The 16221-nt window shown below is 53.2% G+C and overlaps 1 protein-coding gene across 1 annotated transcript in view; it reads left to right on the top strand.

Moving 5' to 3' along the window:
* The window catches only part of SEL1L3 (SEL1L family member 3), a 163917-nt gene that overhangs the window by 31184 nt on the left and 116512 nt on the right, over positions 1 to 16221 (top strand). Inside the window, exons 3-5 of the mRNA XM_075346942.1 lie at positions 3990 to 4119; positions 5181 to 5306; positions 15256 to 15282. Of these exons, the coding sequence (XP_075203057.1) occupies positions 3990 to 4119; positions 5181 to 5306; positions 15256 to 15282 (283 nt within the window). The remainder of the gene's footprint in view (positions 1 to 3989; positions 4120 to 5180; positions 5307 to 15255; positions 15283 to 16221) is intronic.

Raw genomic sequence — 16221 nt, 5'->3', positions numbered from 1 at the left:
ACACACAGCACGAGGGGGTACACACAGCACGAGGGGGTACACACAGCACTAGGGGGTACACTGCACTAGGGGGTACACACTGCACTAGGGGGTACATACAGCACGAGGGGGTACACACAGCATTGGGGGGTACATACAGCACGAGGGGGTACACAGCACGAGGGGGTACACAGCACGAGGGGGTACACACAGCATTGGGGGGTACATACAGCACGAGGGGGTACACACAGCACCTGGGGGTACACAGCACTGGGGGGTACACACTGTACTAGGAGGTACACAGCATGAGGGGGTACACACAGCATGAGGGGGTACACATAGCACGAGGGGGTACACACAGCGCGAGGGGGTACATAGCGCGAGGGGGTACACAGCACTAGGGGGTACACAGCACTAGGGGGTACACAGCACTAGGGGGTACACAGCACGAGGGGGTACACAGCACGAGGGGGTACACACAGCATTAAGGGGTACACACAGCATTAAGGGGTACACAGCATTAAGGGGTACACACTGCACTAGGGTGTACACACTGCACTAGGGGGTACACAGCACAAGGGGGTACACACAGCATTGGGGGGTACATACAGCACGAGGGGGTACACACAGCATTGGGGGGTACATACAGCATTGGGGGTACACACAGTACGAGGGGGTACACAGCACTGAGCGGGGGGGGGGCAGCGATGGGTTGAGTACTCGCAGTGAGGGGGAGGGAGAGTCACACACACACAGCACAGTTTCGGGAGGCTGGTAAACCTGCTGCAGCTCTTCTGTGTGACTTTATCGCAGCGTGCTGCTTACCCGCCCACCAGAGCACACAGGCCGGGGATAAGCCTAGAATGTATGGGCTGCAGTCAGGTCCTGGAAGTCAGGATCTGGAGAGAGCCCGTACATTCTAGCATCTACCCACAGGGCATCAGGCAGTGGGATTTAAAGGGCCGGCAGCCGGGAAAAGCGCGGCTGCCACCAAAGCACAATGGTCCCCGGGAATGTGCCCGGGGGCCGCATAAAAAGTCATCACGGGCCGTATACGGCCCGCGGGCCGGAGGTTCCCCACCCCTGCACTAAGGGGTGCTTAGCTTTGTATTTAGCCAAAAAAATGAAAAAAAAAATGACGTAGGATTCCCCCTAGTTTTGTAGCCAGCTAGGGTAAAGCAGACGGCTGCAGCCTGCAGACCACAGCTGGCAACCTCACCTTGCCTGGTAATCCAAAACTGAGGGCACCCCACGCTGTTATTTTAAATTAAATAAATAATTTAAAAAAAAAAACACGTAGGGGTCCCCCCAAAATTGGATCGCCAGCCAAGGTAAAGCAGACAGCTGGGGCCTGATATTCTCAGACTAGGGAGGTCCATGGTTATTGGACTCTCCCCAGCCTAAAAATAGCAGGCTGCAGCCGCCCCAGAAGTGGCGCATCCATTAGATGTGCCGATCCTGGTGCTTCGCCCCAGCTCATCCCGCGCCCTGGTGCGGTGGCAAACGGGGTAATATATGGGGTTAATACCAGATGTGTAATGTCACCTGGCATCAAGCCCTGGGGTTGGTGAGGTCAGGCGTCTATCAGATACCCGACATCACCAACCCAGTCAGTAATAAAAAAAAATAGACGACAAACACATTTTTATTTGAAAAAACACTCCCCAAAACATTCCCTCTTTAACCAATTTATTAGAATGAAAAACAAATCCAGGTCTGGTGTAATCCAAGGGGTTGCCATGACGATCCACACTGTCCCAGTCAATGAAGAGCAGGATGTTCCCCATTGGCTGGGAGAGCAATGCAGTGACCTGAGCTAACATCAATGGGTCAGCCCAGGTCACTGCAGGGGGATGACAAGTGCTGCTGTCAGCGAGGTACATTACCTGCGCTGATCTCCAGCACTGCCGACAGCCCCTGTCACTGAGTTCAATGACCGGCGCCTTCACAGCAAGTATCGCGAGAGGCCCGTGACGTCACCACTAGTCAGTCTCGGGTCGGAAGCGAGAGGTGATGTGAAAGCGGCGGCCATGGAGGACAGTGACAGCGCTGAGGTTGGGATGGCGGGACTTCATCACCGCAGGTAAGCCGAGCGGGACCATGTGTGTGTATGTGTGTGTGTGAGTGTGTGTGTGTGTGTACATGCCGCGGGCAGGAGGGGGCAGAGTGAGCTGAGCGGGGAAGTGTGAGCTTCCTGCACGTAACTAGGATAAACATCGGGTTACTAACCAAAGCGCTTTGCTTGGATACCCGATGTTTATCTTGGTTACCAGCTTGTGGCAGGCTGCCAGCGATGGCTCCTGCACACTGTAGCTGTAAAAAGCCCTGCTTTTTGCTGCTAGAACCGTTCTCGAACGTATCTAGAACTATCGAGCTTTTGCAAAAAGCTCGAGTTCTAGTTCGATCTAGAACAGGCCCCAAAATCACTCGAGCCTAGAACTGGAGAACCGCGAACCGCGAACCGCGCTCAACTCTACTCCTCACTTGGACAAGGTCCCAAGGTTTTCTCTAAAATTCTGCAAAGTTTCAGAGTAAATTGCATGAAATCAGAGTTGGACTCTGAGTTATGTTGCACAATCTCTTTAAACTTTATTTTTTTATAAAAATGTGAAAATGTTTAAATTTGAATTTATTTTTTTCACTCCATCGCTTAGATATCTTTGTCTCACCCTGACCAGCGGCTCTCCTGACAGGAGCTGGTCAGCTCTAAAGAAATACATGAAGCTGACCCTCACTTGACAGAAGAACCATGGCAGGTCCAGGCGATGCAGTCTTTGCGCGAATCACACGCAAGTGTGACTCCAACTTATGAGTGGTATTTGCATTTTTGCCTTTATTTACAAATAATGCAATGCTCATATGTGCCGCCCCGCTCTCGGTAGTCGAGCTCCTCGGATCCAGACCTTCCGTGGGTGGCTCGAGAGTCTCCGGACCCGGGGGTCTCGCGGTCACTCCGATCAAAAAGGGGGGTTGTAGTGGTGAATATAGGACGTATATGTACGGGCTGAGCCGTGTTAAGTTCGTGATGCCACCCACGGTATGTGGTGAGGTTGGACACCACCGCTGCCGTTACGGGGCACCCGGGGGAGATGTTATGCAGCAAGTTGTTAACCCTTCCGTGGGCAGGGATGGTGGCCCTGGGACCCGTTGGGGTTTTGGTGCAGGGAGATGGGCAGCCGCAGGGTGCTGGTGTACTCACTATTGAAGGAAACACACGAGTCTCTGGTAAACCAAGGTGATGGTGGTCGGTGCCCGCAGCCGACTGCGTTCTAGTCCCCCCACCTGGCTGGTGGTCTCTGTCTTTCTCCTGCAGCTTTGTAAAATGGTGGACTGCCTGTGCTTGCAACTTCAGGAGTCCACTTCCGGCTGGTTGTGGCCTAAGGAGCCCTTGCCCGCAGACGCTGGCCCGTGGGATCTCTGAGCCTTGGCGGTGGCCTTCTATCCCCCTCGTTGGGCTGTTGTCTTCTAATAGGGACTTGGGTGGGACAGGACCTCTAGTCCTGGCCTCAATCAGTAAATTAACCGGTTCCAGTCACTTCTGGTCCAGGTTTCAGGGTCCGAGTACCCCCCGTGTGCTCCGGTTTCCGAGTCGGTTCCCCGAGTCGGTATCGGCGGGCCCACTACCCTGTCCCGGTCTACCTCGGTTCCACCGAGCTGTCTTCCCGGCTCCTGTAGACGGAGACCGCCGTCTGCCTCCTAGCCACTGGCACCAGGGCTCCTACCCTCATGCCGTTCAATTTGGGGTATTCGCGGCTCTGCTGGAGCTGCACCCAGCTCCAGCCCATACTCCTCTCCAACTTGAACTCTAACACTAGACTGTTTACTTTCCCCGCACCGGGCTGTCTAGACTCCTGGGTTGGCGTCTTCCAACCACCTGGTTCCGCTCCCTGGTGTGTCTAACATACATACATTTGTGTGGATATTTTTAATCTACATATTCAATTTCAGTATTTTTTTTTTTAATTGTAAGATATGTAATGTTCATTGATTAATTTTTGTTCTCCTTTTAGATGCAGTTACGATCCTTCCATTTCCACTTGCATCAAATAATGAACACAGTGGACTCACCAAGACCTTTGAGCCGTTCACTAACCGAGACCTAGAGAAGAGGAGACGGCAACTAGTCAAGAATTATCCTATGTGAGATGCAGTCATTCACCTTTTTAAATACATTTTTCTGTTACACTTTAATTTTCTCCACCAATGCACCATTATCTGGTCAGACTTCATGTCTGCACCACTTTATCCCCATAATCTCTCCCTCATTCAGTGTTATGTTGATCTTAACTAGGTTATAAACATGTTATGTACAACTCCTAGTGCATGCAACAAAGTAGTCTAATCCAAGGTTTGGAACTTCAACCACATGTGAGTTCCTACCTTGAAGTGGGTGTGCTTAAAACTTATATGACTTAGCTTGGATGGACACAAAATAGACCACCTGTGCAGATCATGGTGGGAGACTCCACAGTTGTAGGCCGTGGGTATCCCCAAGATCAAATCTCCTTGGGCGAGAGAATGGAGTAGGAGATGTTATCACTGCCTCTGAGAGTCGTGGTGGCAGCTTTTCACTATCTTTCCAATATTTACATGTATACCTATCAGCAATGTGCTCATATCAAATTCTTGTGGTGGGATCCCTTCACTGAAAAAAGCCATGCTGTTGCCCACCTACCACACTTTGCAGGGGAAATAGACACTGGTGAAACACACAAGTGGAGACACAAGAGGGTGGACAAAGGAAAAACACCCTCGAAGCCTGGAAGTCATTGCTCAAACGGAAGAAGGGTGACTTTTGACCCCTTTATACAAACATGCAAGAGCTTTCACCCAATAGATAGGAATTCGACTACTCCATTACTGCTTGGCCAAATGTGCAACAGAAAACCTCAGAGTATCCTCCACCAGACAATATATACATGAAATTGTCATAAAAATGTGAGGTCTATGGTGAAATAGAGAAATGCAGATAACTGGCCTGCCATAATGTTGTTCTGAACAATGTTTGTCCACAATTACAATTTGGTCAGTTGTCAGTTGGTACAATATTTTTCATGGTTTAACAATTAAATTAAAAACTCCATTAGTAAGCTCCCACATGGATGACTACTAGGTGCCTAATGTTCTCATCTATCTCTTATTCTTCACACTTATCCAACATTCATTGGGTATAATCACCTCCCATTTTCTATTTGTTTCAGGTTTACGCTTTCCATCTGGATATATTTACTAGATTATTGTACTAGTAAAGAGTGCGGAATATTCCACCATGTGGATACTAACAAAATGTATGCAACACCACTCTTATTCTTGAATGGTAAAGGTATGTGAACTCGAGAGAAAATTAAATACATGATATATACATTTCCTCTCTTTCTGGTGAACTTTATGGAAAATGTAAAAAGATCACTCTACAGTTATATTTTATCATGAAAGAACGACATTAAGTAGAAGCAGCAATGGTGATTTCCTCATCACAAACAATTTATTGAAACAAAAGCCTACAATGGAAGTGCATATGCCCCCCAAAAAATGTCAAGGTCTCAATAACTTGTCATGTGGCCGTGAGCATCAATTACAGATTGACAAAGATGTCTCATGCTGTTAACAAGTGGTGTTATTGTCTGAGGTGTGGCATCACACTTTTCTTCAAGGGCAGCCTTCAGGCCACTGAATTTCTGGGGTAGAGTTATGGCCTCTACACTGTGACTCAGCTAATCCCATAGGTTTTCTGTGGGATTGAGGTCTGGAGAAAGTGCAAGGCCGCTCCATTTGAGGCAGCAACTGTTCCCTAGTGATGTGAAATATGAGCTGGAGCATCGTTGTCCATAAAGATAAAATTAAGCCTGTGTTGTTCAAAGGCTTGTCTGATGACTACAGTGGCTGACGTATAGCGCTCTCCTTGACATGTCCAACATTATTGGTGGCCATCATTTCTGCTTGGTGTGAATCGACTTTCATTAGTGAACAGCACTGAGGCCCACTAGTCCATCAACCAATGTAATGATTCCTGGCCCATGCAAGTGTGCCGCCCCTGTGCCAGCAGCCGGCGCTGCTCAGATCCGGGCCTTCTGGGGTGGTGGCTCGAGGGTCTCCGGACCCGGGGGTCACACGGACATGCTGAAAAAATGGGGGGACATAGATGTACAGGCTAGGCCGTATTAAGTTCCTGACGCCACCCACGGTGTGTGGTGAGCTTGGCACCACCGCTGCGGTTGTGGGGCACCCGGGGGAGATGTAGTGGCAGCAAGTTGTTAACCCCTCCATGGGTAGGGATGATTGCCCCGGGGCCCGGTGTCTGGTGCAGGGTATAGCGACAGCAAGGGAATGCTTGTTTACTCACAGTCAATAAATCACACAAGTCTCTGGTAAACCAAGGTGCTGGTGGCCGGCGCCACGGCCGCTTGCATTTGGGTCCCCCACCCAGGCTGGTGGTCTCTATCCTTTTCCTCTGCACTGACTTTGTGTAGATGGAATTCCTAATCTGGAACTCAGGAGTCCGCTCCCGGCTGGATGTGGCCTAAGGAGCCATGCCCGCAGACGCTGGCCCGTCGGATCTATGGGCCCTGGCGGTGACCTCTTTTCCCTATCGGTGGGCTATTGTCTTCTATGAGGGACTTTGGGTGGGACAGAACCTCTAGTCCTGGCCTCAATCGGGTAATTAACCAGGCCGCTTGTTTCCGGTCCTGGCTTCAGGGTCCGAGTACCCCCCCCCTTTGTGCTCCGGTTTCCGGGTCGGTTCCCCGTGTCGGTACCGGCGGGCTACAACCTTGTCCCGGTCCACCTCGGTTCTGTTGAGCCGTCTTCCCATCTTCTGCTGATGGAGACCACCGTCTGCCTCCTAGCCAAGGTACCAGGGCTCCTAACCTGGCACCGTTCAACTTGAACTTTCTCTGCTCAACTTTCTCAGCCCACACTCCTCTCCAAACTGAACTCCAAACTTTTTCTGCTTGTTTTCCTGCCCTGAGCTGTCTAGACCCCTGGGTGGTGGTGTCCAACCGCCTGGTCACACCCACTGGTGTGTCTATCTTTCCCTAAGGGGGGGGTGATTAGGGTTTCAGGTCGGCTGTGTGTTTCCTAAGTGGGGGATGGTGTTATGTAGGGGCCTATTTGTGACTACCTGGTTTTGCCAGGGCGTCACACAAGATTGGTCAATTAACCATGCAGGTCATCTAGCACACAGATCATGCTGATCATAAATGGTTTTGAATGATCTGACGTGATATTTGAATGTTTCTCACCTCCCATAAATATGTGTGTAGTTGTGTGGTATTCATCTTATGGTTCCGAAGGGCATTGTTCACATAGAGGCAGTCATCAGTGTGGGATGTGACCAAAGGACATACACTTCTATGCCTTTCTGTGACTTTTCCAGCCTCTCTGTATCTCCGTTGCAACCTGCTGGTGACACTCTGTGACACTTTAAGCTCAGTAGCTACTTATAGCTGAGAAAATTCTGCTTGAAGCCTCGCAATGGAGAAGTACTGTTGATCAATTGTTAGGTGTCATCTTGGTTTCATGATGTCAAAATGTGAACTGCATGATGAAGTGGACTGTTTTAATTTTAAAGTTTATTGGGCCATCCATGGATAAAACACCTGTTGTGAATTGTGCCGTTAACTTGCTGTTCTCTAACAAGGAGCTTATGGAAAATGTCCTGAAACAATGAACAGTTGGATATGTGCATTCAGAAGTTGAGAAAAGGTCCCATTAAGTTCACCTGAAAATCTTTTATAGTGCATATTGAGATCATACTCAAATTTCACCCAAAAAGCTAAATATTCCTAACTTTGTGTGTGTGTGTGTGTGTGTGTGTGTGTGTGTGTGTGTGTGTGTGTGTGTATCTATATCTATATCGCATATAGATGGATAGATTAAGGGGAACCTATCAGGTGCAATATGCACCCAGAACCACAAGCAGTTCTGGGTGTATATTTCTAATCCATCCCTGCATCTAGTAGCATAGATAAAGAGATTTTTAGAAAAAAAGTATTTCTAAAAATCTTTTATTATATGCTAATGAGGTTAGGGACTAGTCGCAAGGGCATTATATCCCCTGACTAGTCCGCCCTCTTAGAATATTAGTATGCCCACAAGGGTCCACAGGGGCATGCTAACATGCTATTCAATGCAGCATCACCAGCAGTGACATTGTGGAGCCCCTGCGGCTTCAGGCGCCACAGGGTACTTCATCTCACCCGAGGTGCATTATTCATCATGGATACGGAGGAGGTCATCACCGGTAAACAACCACAACACATCCAATACATAACACGGGAGTTCTGTCACTGGGACTGGACTAGGGTAGGTGCCAGGGGTGGCCACCATGAGGTATGGGACCTCTTGCCCATTAGTTCAGCAAACCAGGAGGTAGGGCACCTGCATGGGGAGTTAGGAGCCACCTCACACTCAGTTTAGTTAGCTCCAGGCGCAGCAAGCGCCAGGTCAGACTCAGGAAGAGACATCAGCAAGAAGACAGAGACTAGACAGGGGCCCGTTGTCTGGAGCTGGAGGCTCGACCTGGGTTCTTAGGAAGAAGGGGGATCCCAGGGTCGCGCCCCTGTGCTAGAGGCGACTACTAATTCCAACATCCTCCCTGGGGCATGAGCTCTGCCTGTGGAGAGCTGTACCATCTGAGCTGCGTTATCATCCGCCCCAGAGAGAAGACATCCAGCAGCGGCGGCTCCTATTATAGCCGCACACCAAAGGTGGCGTCACAAACTACCTTCCCATCATCCCCATCTTTATTGACACCACCAGGGTCACTGAACCGGGCCTGACCACAGCGTCATCCCAGAAACTGAACCGCGGCCCGGTAATGGGTAGCCCAAGACCCCGTAGGCGTGTCAACATGTGTAACTGTGTTCACTGTCACCGCACTTCTGAATGCCGGGCTCTTCTGATCATGCGCAGTAAGAAGCCTTGTGTACGCGTCCTGGCTTCATAGAGGTCTACTGCGCGTGACCTGACGTGCTAAGCATTCAGATCAGCGGTCACCGCGAACGTAAGTACGCATGTCACTGTTGGTGATGCTGCATTGAGTAGCATGTTAGCATGCCCCTGGGGGTGTACTAACATGCTAAGAAGGTGGACGGGTCATAAATATAACGCCCTTGCGACTAGTCCCTGTGCTCATTAGCATATTATAAAGGATCTTTAGAAATACTCTTTCTAAAGATCTCTTAAATTAATCTAAGATACAAAATGCTGGGATGGTAAGGCAGGGATTTGAAATATGCACCCAGAACTGCTCGTGCTTCTGGGTGCATATTGTACCTGACAGGTTCCTTTTTAAGAAAGCTTTTATAAAATATTCTGTCTGTGTGGCCTGTGCCAAACTGAGCATGGTGCATTGACCATAGAATTCATCTGAGGTTTGCATTGCGATGCTCGGACTAGCTGGTGGCCAACAGATGCATAGAAATACACGCGGACACGCTTTGGTCAGGAGAGCCAACTAACAGTCCGAGCAATCAAATGTAATCCTCGGACGAGTTATGTGGTTGTGTGACTGCCTCCTTATAGTCTCGCTCAATATTGCCACAATCTTGGTAGATGTGAAGTGACCAGGCAGGGAGGCCTCTGGCTGTGTAGTCGTGGCAGCACTATGGTGCAGGCACATCCCTGTCTTCATCACTTCTTTAGGGTTAAAACAGTGTGTGCTAGTGTCTTCGTTCTCCATTACACAAATAGACTTCAGGCAAGAGTTGAATGCAATAAAAGAGAACATTTATTCAGCACAGTCCAATAATCCGAACAGCAGACAGTAAAGAAACAGGCAGTTGCAGACTTTCAGTGGAGCTGGGGACACCCTGACCAAACGCCACCTCGGGTGGGGATATGCCCTCCGTACTCTACTTCCTTCGGGCACCCACGATTCAGCCAAGCATACACCGGACCCACACCGGCAGAATAGGCTCTGAGGTTGCGTCCACCTCCTTATCTCCGGTGTCCCATGCTGTTTCGCTCACACTCTGCCCAAGTGCACACACTGCTGTCCCGGATCTCACAGCTTGACAGACACTCCGGTAAAGCCACTCCGGTCAGCGGATCACGGCAATATTAGTGGAGCTGGGGACACTCTGACCAGACGTCACCTCGGGTGGGGATATGCCCTCCGTACTCTACTTCCTTCGGGCACCCACTATTCAGCCAAGCATACACCGGACCCACACCGGCAGAATAGGCTCTGAGGTTACGTCCACCTCCTCCTCTCCGGTGTCCCTTGATGGTTCGCTCACACTATCGCACTTGCCGCTGCAGATGCTCGCACTCCGCTGACCCGGATCTCTCTACCCCACACACATTCAGACCTAGCCTAGATATCCGGCCGACTCCTCCTCCCCGGTGGCAACAGCCGTCCCACCCGGCCACTAGGGGGTGCCCTAACACATCACATAAAAACATATAATTCAACACTTTTAATAATCACAATGCCGGGTAACTATGTTAAACTAGTAGGGGGTAGGCCCACCCACTACATGCCTCCCCTCTTAAAACCCGAGCCTCCCGGCAAGGCTCTTAAACACATAAAAACATAAACACATAAAAACCTTTCGGTTCAGTCCTCAACAGCGGCACCAGTTCAGCGGCGCTCCCGGTCTTAAGGGGCGCTTGATGGCGCAGCAGCGCTCCCGGTCTCTGGATAGCGCCCGGAGGCTCAACAGCGCTCCCGGTCTTAGATGTGCGCCCGGAGGCTTCAATAGCGCTCCCGGTCTTTGCTGAAGGTGCCCGGAGGCTTCAATAGCGCTCCCGGTCTTTGCTGAAGGTGCCCGGAGGCTTCAATAGCGCTCCCGGTCTTTGCTGAAGGTGCCCGGAGGCTTCAATAGCGCTCCCGGTCTTTGTTGAAGGGCAACAGGCCCGTAAAACTTTTCAACAAAAGCAACTTTCTGCCGGTTTACAACCATCCCGGTCTTCACAGGTGCTGGAGCGAACAGCTTACTCTGGGGGCCAGGCCCTCTTCCACTCTTCCGCTTGAGCCTGGATATAGGCCCCCAGAGTTTGTCCTGGCTGGCGGCGGATCCGCCTGAAAGACACCGGAGCGTAGCACGGCTCCTCCGGCACAGCTGCTGTTGCACCTCTTGGTGGTGATGGCGTCTCCGCCCGGGACGGTGGTGGTGCGGCGGGCGACGCGTCCAGCATGAAAACTGGCCTGTTGTTGACATTTTGCGTCACCGCCACCACAGTTGGGAGCCTCTCCGGATCGAGGGCTGGCTCTGCCTCTGCTTCCGGGGCAGCCGTCGGTACACGCCGGGGTTGAGGAGGCGCGGCCGGTCTGGTACGGCTCTGTCGTCGCTCTTGCTGCTCCTCCCACGCAATCTCCTCCTGCCACTGCTCCGCTTCCCGGGTGGTGGGCATGCGGGAAACACACACCGCAAACAGACCGCGGCTGCCTTTGTCCGGCAAGAAGCTGACTTTCTCGCCCGGCCACAGGGTATGGAGTCGCTTGGGGAGTCCTTCTACATCCAGGTGAACTCGGTTGTAAAAGTAGTCATCCCCGGTCTCTACTTCACGGATGAATCCATACCCCTCCTGCTGGTTGAATTTAACAACCACCCCGGTCACGAACTGCTGGGCCAGATCCTCTCCACCGGGCCCGGACAGCATTTCCCGGACTATGGTCTCAGCCAGGAGCCGTTCCCGGACGGGATCAGGCTTCGGGGGCGGAACACTGGGACGCGCCCTCTCCGGCGGGGCGATGACTGGGTCCCAGAAGAAGCCCAGGTGGTCCTCCTCTAGACGCCCGGCTAACTCTTCGGCTGACTCCGGCACCGGAACAAATGGTGTGGCGGCGGCGTTAAGCTGCGGGGTGTCCCAAGGGAAAACAGCAACCCCCGGACGGCTTGGCATGGGTGGGGTAGCATAGGTCGCCTTCACTTCCGTAATGGTGCTCCCGGTTTGAGCGTCCCACGAAGTCTTCCAAGAGACCTTGTCCGGTCTCGTAGAGCCTCCCGGCCCAATGGGGAGATCCGCTATCGCGGCCTCGCTAGCAGGGGCGAACCGGGGTCGGCCTCGGCCAAGGCTGATGAGGGCCATAGTCGTCGCCAACTCCGCAGGTTGCCCAAAGTTCTCCATCTCGGTTCTCAACGGAATCACTGGTAATGGCGGTGATGTCGACGCTGAGACTGGAGGAAGTGGAGGCGGGTCTTCGTTTCCCGCTTTTGAACAAACTCCACCCCCAGCCTCACGCATCATCTCGACTCCTCCGCCGAGGTACTTCTTTTTCTTTTTCTTAGTCTTCAATGCCCTGGAGCTGGCGCCTCCCCTCTTTGGGCGGAGTACTCTGTCCTTTTTCTTCGGCGCCGGCCAGCCCCAGGCTCTTCTTTTGGCGCCAACTTTTCGCGCCCTTTCTTCCTCACAGATAACGGCCTCCTTGCCGCCATCTTGTGCCCGGTCCAACGCCTTGGGCACTTCTTCCTCCCACCATGGGACTGGAAATCTTCTTTCATCGTCCGAATTCCGTGCTTCAGGCACTACTTGGTCTTCAGACTCCTGGTTCTCCGGCAAAGGACTCGGATCCTGCCGACTACGCCACATGAAGTGACCAGGCAGGGAGGCCTCTGGCTGTGTAGTCGTGGCAGCACTATGGTGCAGGCACATCCCTGTCTTCATCACTTCTTTAGGGTTAAAACAGTGTGTGCTAGTGTCTTCGTTCTCCATTACACAAATAGACTTCAGGCAAGAGTTGAATGCAATAAAAGAGAACATTTATTCAGCACAGTCCAATAATCCGAACAGCAGACAGTAAAGAAACAGGCAGTTGCAGACTTTCAGTGGAGCTGGGGACACCCTGACCAAACGCCACCTCGGGTGGGGATATGCCCTCCGTACTCTACTTCCTTCGGGCACCCACGATTCAGCCAAGCATACACCGGACCCACACCGGCAGAATAGGCTCTGAGGTTGCGTCCACCTCCTTATCTCCGGTGTCCCATGCTGTTTCGCTCACACTCTGCCCAAGTGCACACACTGCTGTCCCGGATCTCACAGCTTGACAGACACTCCGGTAAAGCCACTCCGGTCAGCGGATCACGGCAATATTAGTGGAGCTGGGGACACTCTGACCAGACGTCACCTCGGGTGGGGATATGCCCTCCGTACTCTACTTCCTTCGGGCACCCACTATTCAGCCAAGCATACACCGGACCCACACCGGCAGAATAGGCTCTGAGGTTACGTCCACCTCCTCCTCTCCGGTGTCCCTTGATGGTTCGCTCACACTATCGCACTTGCCGCTGCAGATGCTCGCACTCCGCTGACCCGGATCTCTCTACCCCACACACATTCAGACCTAGCCTAGATATCCGGCCGACTCCTCCTCCCCGGTGGCAACAGCCGTCCCACCCGGCCACTAGGGGGTGCCCTAACACATCACATAAAAACATATAATTCAACACTTTTAATAATCACAATGCCGGGTAACTATGTTAAACTAGTAGGGGGTAGGCCCACCCACTACAGATGCACACAATAGTAAGGGGTACTTTGCACATTGCGACATAGCTACTGCGATCTCGTCGGGGTCAAATCGAAAGTGACGCACATCCAGCGCCGGTAACGACGTCGCAACGTGTAAAGCCTAGAAGCACCGATAAACTATTGCAAAAGCGTCGAAAATTGGTGATCTGTGTAGTGTCGGTCATTTCCATAATTTCGCTGCAGCGACAGGTACGATGTTGTTCCTCGCTCCTGCGGCTTCATACACAGTGATGTGTGCTGCCGCAGGAAGATCTCCTTACCTGCGTCCCACCTGCAATGAGGAAGGAAGGAAGGAGGTGGGCGGGATGTTTATGTGGCGCCCTGGACAAGCCAGGTCATCACAGGTACTGCAACAACACACCCCACACCCCGGTTAGGCACATCGGTCACACACAAATCCTTGTTGCCTCCCTCCAGGAGCTGATGTCCACACCAGGTGGGGTGGAGCCAGGCGGTTGGCCCCACCCACTGAGGAGTTCACAGTCCTGGAGGCGGGAAAAGGAAGGAGTTGAGTTGAGTTAGGGAGAGTGAAGGAGTAAGTGGCAAGAGAGGAGCACTCTGACCGTGTCCAGGTACGTGGCCCGGGCACATACAGCAAGGTTGGCAGACGGTGGTGGCCGTCTGCAGGAGAGGCCGATCGACGCGGAACCGTAGGACCGGGGTCGGGCGGTGGCCCGCCGGTACCGAACCGGGGAGCGAAGAGAAGCCAGCACCATTCGGCAGGGCCTACGGACCCCGACCAGGCTTGGAGTCGCCGTTAAACCGGTCAAATCCGTTAGTGACGGGAACCTCCGGGGTTTCCCAGCAGCAAAGACCCGATTTGAAGGCAACCACCCAAACCGTGAAGGGAAATACAGTCACCGCCAAGGCTACAATTCCCAGGGCCAGAGCCTGCGGGCAAAAGGAGCTCCTCCGGCGCCTATCAAAACTGGGGAGCGGGTTACCGGTGGGAAGCCATCGGGGCCGAAAACACACCACAGGTGCAGGGAAAGGCAGCCACCGCCAACCTACCGGGAGTGACCACTGCAGCCGGCTGCGGGACCCCCGCAACCCTGCACCTCACCAAACCCTGCCATCCACATTCCAGTCAACTCACCGGGACCACCCAAAAGCCCCCTACCCACGGAGGGGAGAGAAACCTCTCGGCTGCTCCCTGTCATCGCTCCCGGGATCCCCGTCCAGAGCAGCGGTGGTGTCCCAACCTCACCACAAACCGTGGGTGGCGTCACGGACCGGCTTCCCAAACCCCAAAAACTATCCCCTTTTCACTCACGGGCGAGGAGCGCCGCTCGAGTCCCTGGATCCGGCCCACCGCTCAAGCCACCGAGCAGCAAGCAGCAGGCTGCAGCAGCGCCGGACCCGAGCGCCAGCGAACCGTAGGACCGGGGTCGGGCGGTGGCCCGCCGGTACCGAACCGGGGAGCAAAGAGAAGCCAGCACTATTCGGCAGGGCCTACGAACCCTGACCAGGCTTGGAGTCGCCGTTAAACCGGTCAAATACGTTAGCGATGGGAACCTCCGGGGTTTCCCAGCAGCAAAGACCCGATTTAAAGGCAACCGCCCAAACCGTGAAGGGAAATACAGTCACCGCCAAGGCTACAATTCCCAGGGCCAGAGCCTGCGGGCAAAAGGAGCTCCTCCGGCGCCTATCAAAGCTGGGGAGTGGGTTACCGGTGGGAAGCCATCGGGGCCGAAAACACACCACAGGTGCAGGGAAAGGCACCACCGCCAACCTACCGGGAGTGACCACTGCAGCCGGCTGTGGGACCCGTCCATCCAGCCATTTGTTTTACCAGAGACTCCATGTACGTTATTGGCTGAGTGAGTACCACCGTGCCGTCTGGCACTGCGCTGCCCCCGCGACCCTGCACCTCACCAAACCCTGCCATCCACATTCCAGTCAACTCACCGGGCCCCGGGACCACCCAAAAACCCCCTACCCACGGAGGGGAGAGAAACCTCTCGGCTGCTCCCTGTCATCGCTCCCGGGATCCCCGTCCAGAGCAGCGGTGGTGTCCCAACCTCACCACAAACCGTGGGTGGCGTCACGGACCGGCTTCCCAAACCCCAAAAACTATCCCCTTTCACTCACGGGCGAGGAGCGCCGCTCGAGTCCCCGGATCCGGCCCACCGCTCGAGCCACCGAGCAGCAAGCAGCAGGCTGCAGCAGCGCCGGACCCGAGCGCCAGCGAGAGCGCAGCAGCGACGGCTCCCTCCCCGCCCGCGACATTTACATCCCGCTTATCTCCGCCCCTTCGCTTCTATTGGCCGCCTGCCATGTGACATCGCTGTGACGCCGCACAACCCGCCCCCTTAGGAAGGAGGCGGGTCGCTGGCCAGAGCGACGTCGCAGGGCAGGTAAGTGCGTGTGAAGCTGCCATAGCGATAATGTTCGCTACGGCAGCTATCACAAGATATCGCAGCTGCGACGGGGGCGGGGACTATCGTGCTCGGCATCGCTACAATCGGCTAACGATGTCGCAGCGTGCAAAGTACCTCTGAGATTCAGATCTTGAAGGTTACACATTAAAGTTGAAGCAAAGAGCTTTGTGGTTACACATCACAGTTGAGCTACAAAACTGGTGGTCATTGGCAGCAGATAGTCTCTTGGCACAGTTCACAATGTAATACACATCAGGCGATTTTAGGGCTTAGCAGGCGGACTTGGTCTCCATCTCTTACGATACAATTTTCCACAACCACTTGCAATATTAAGACCTGTCTCTATTTAGATTCCTCTCTCCTGCAGACTCAAGAGTAATAT

Source organism: Anomaloglossus baeobatrachus, chromosome 1 (genome assembly GCF_048569485.1).
Source record: "Anomaloglossus baeobatrachus isolate aAnoBae1 chromosome 1, aAnoBae1.hap1, whole genome shotgun sequence".
Lineage (NCBI taxonomy): Eukaryota > Metazoa > Chordata > Amphibia > Anura > Aromobatidae > Anomaloglossus > Anomaloglossus baeobatrachus.
This window is presented reverse-complemented; position numbering and strand designations above follow the sequence as displayed.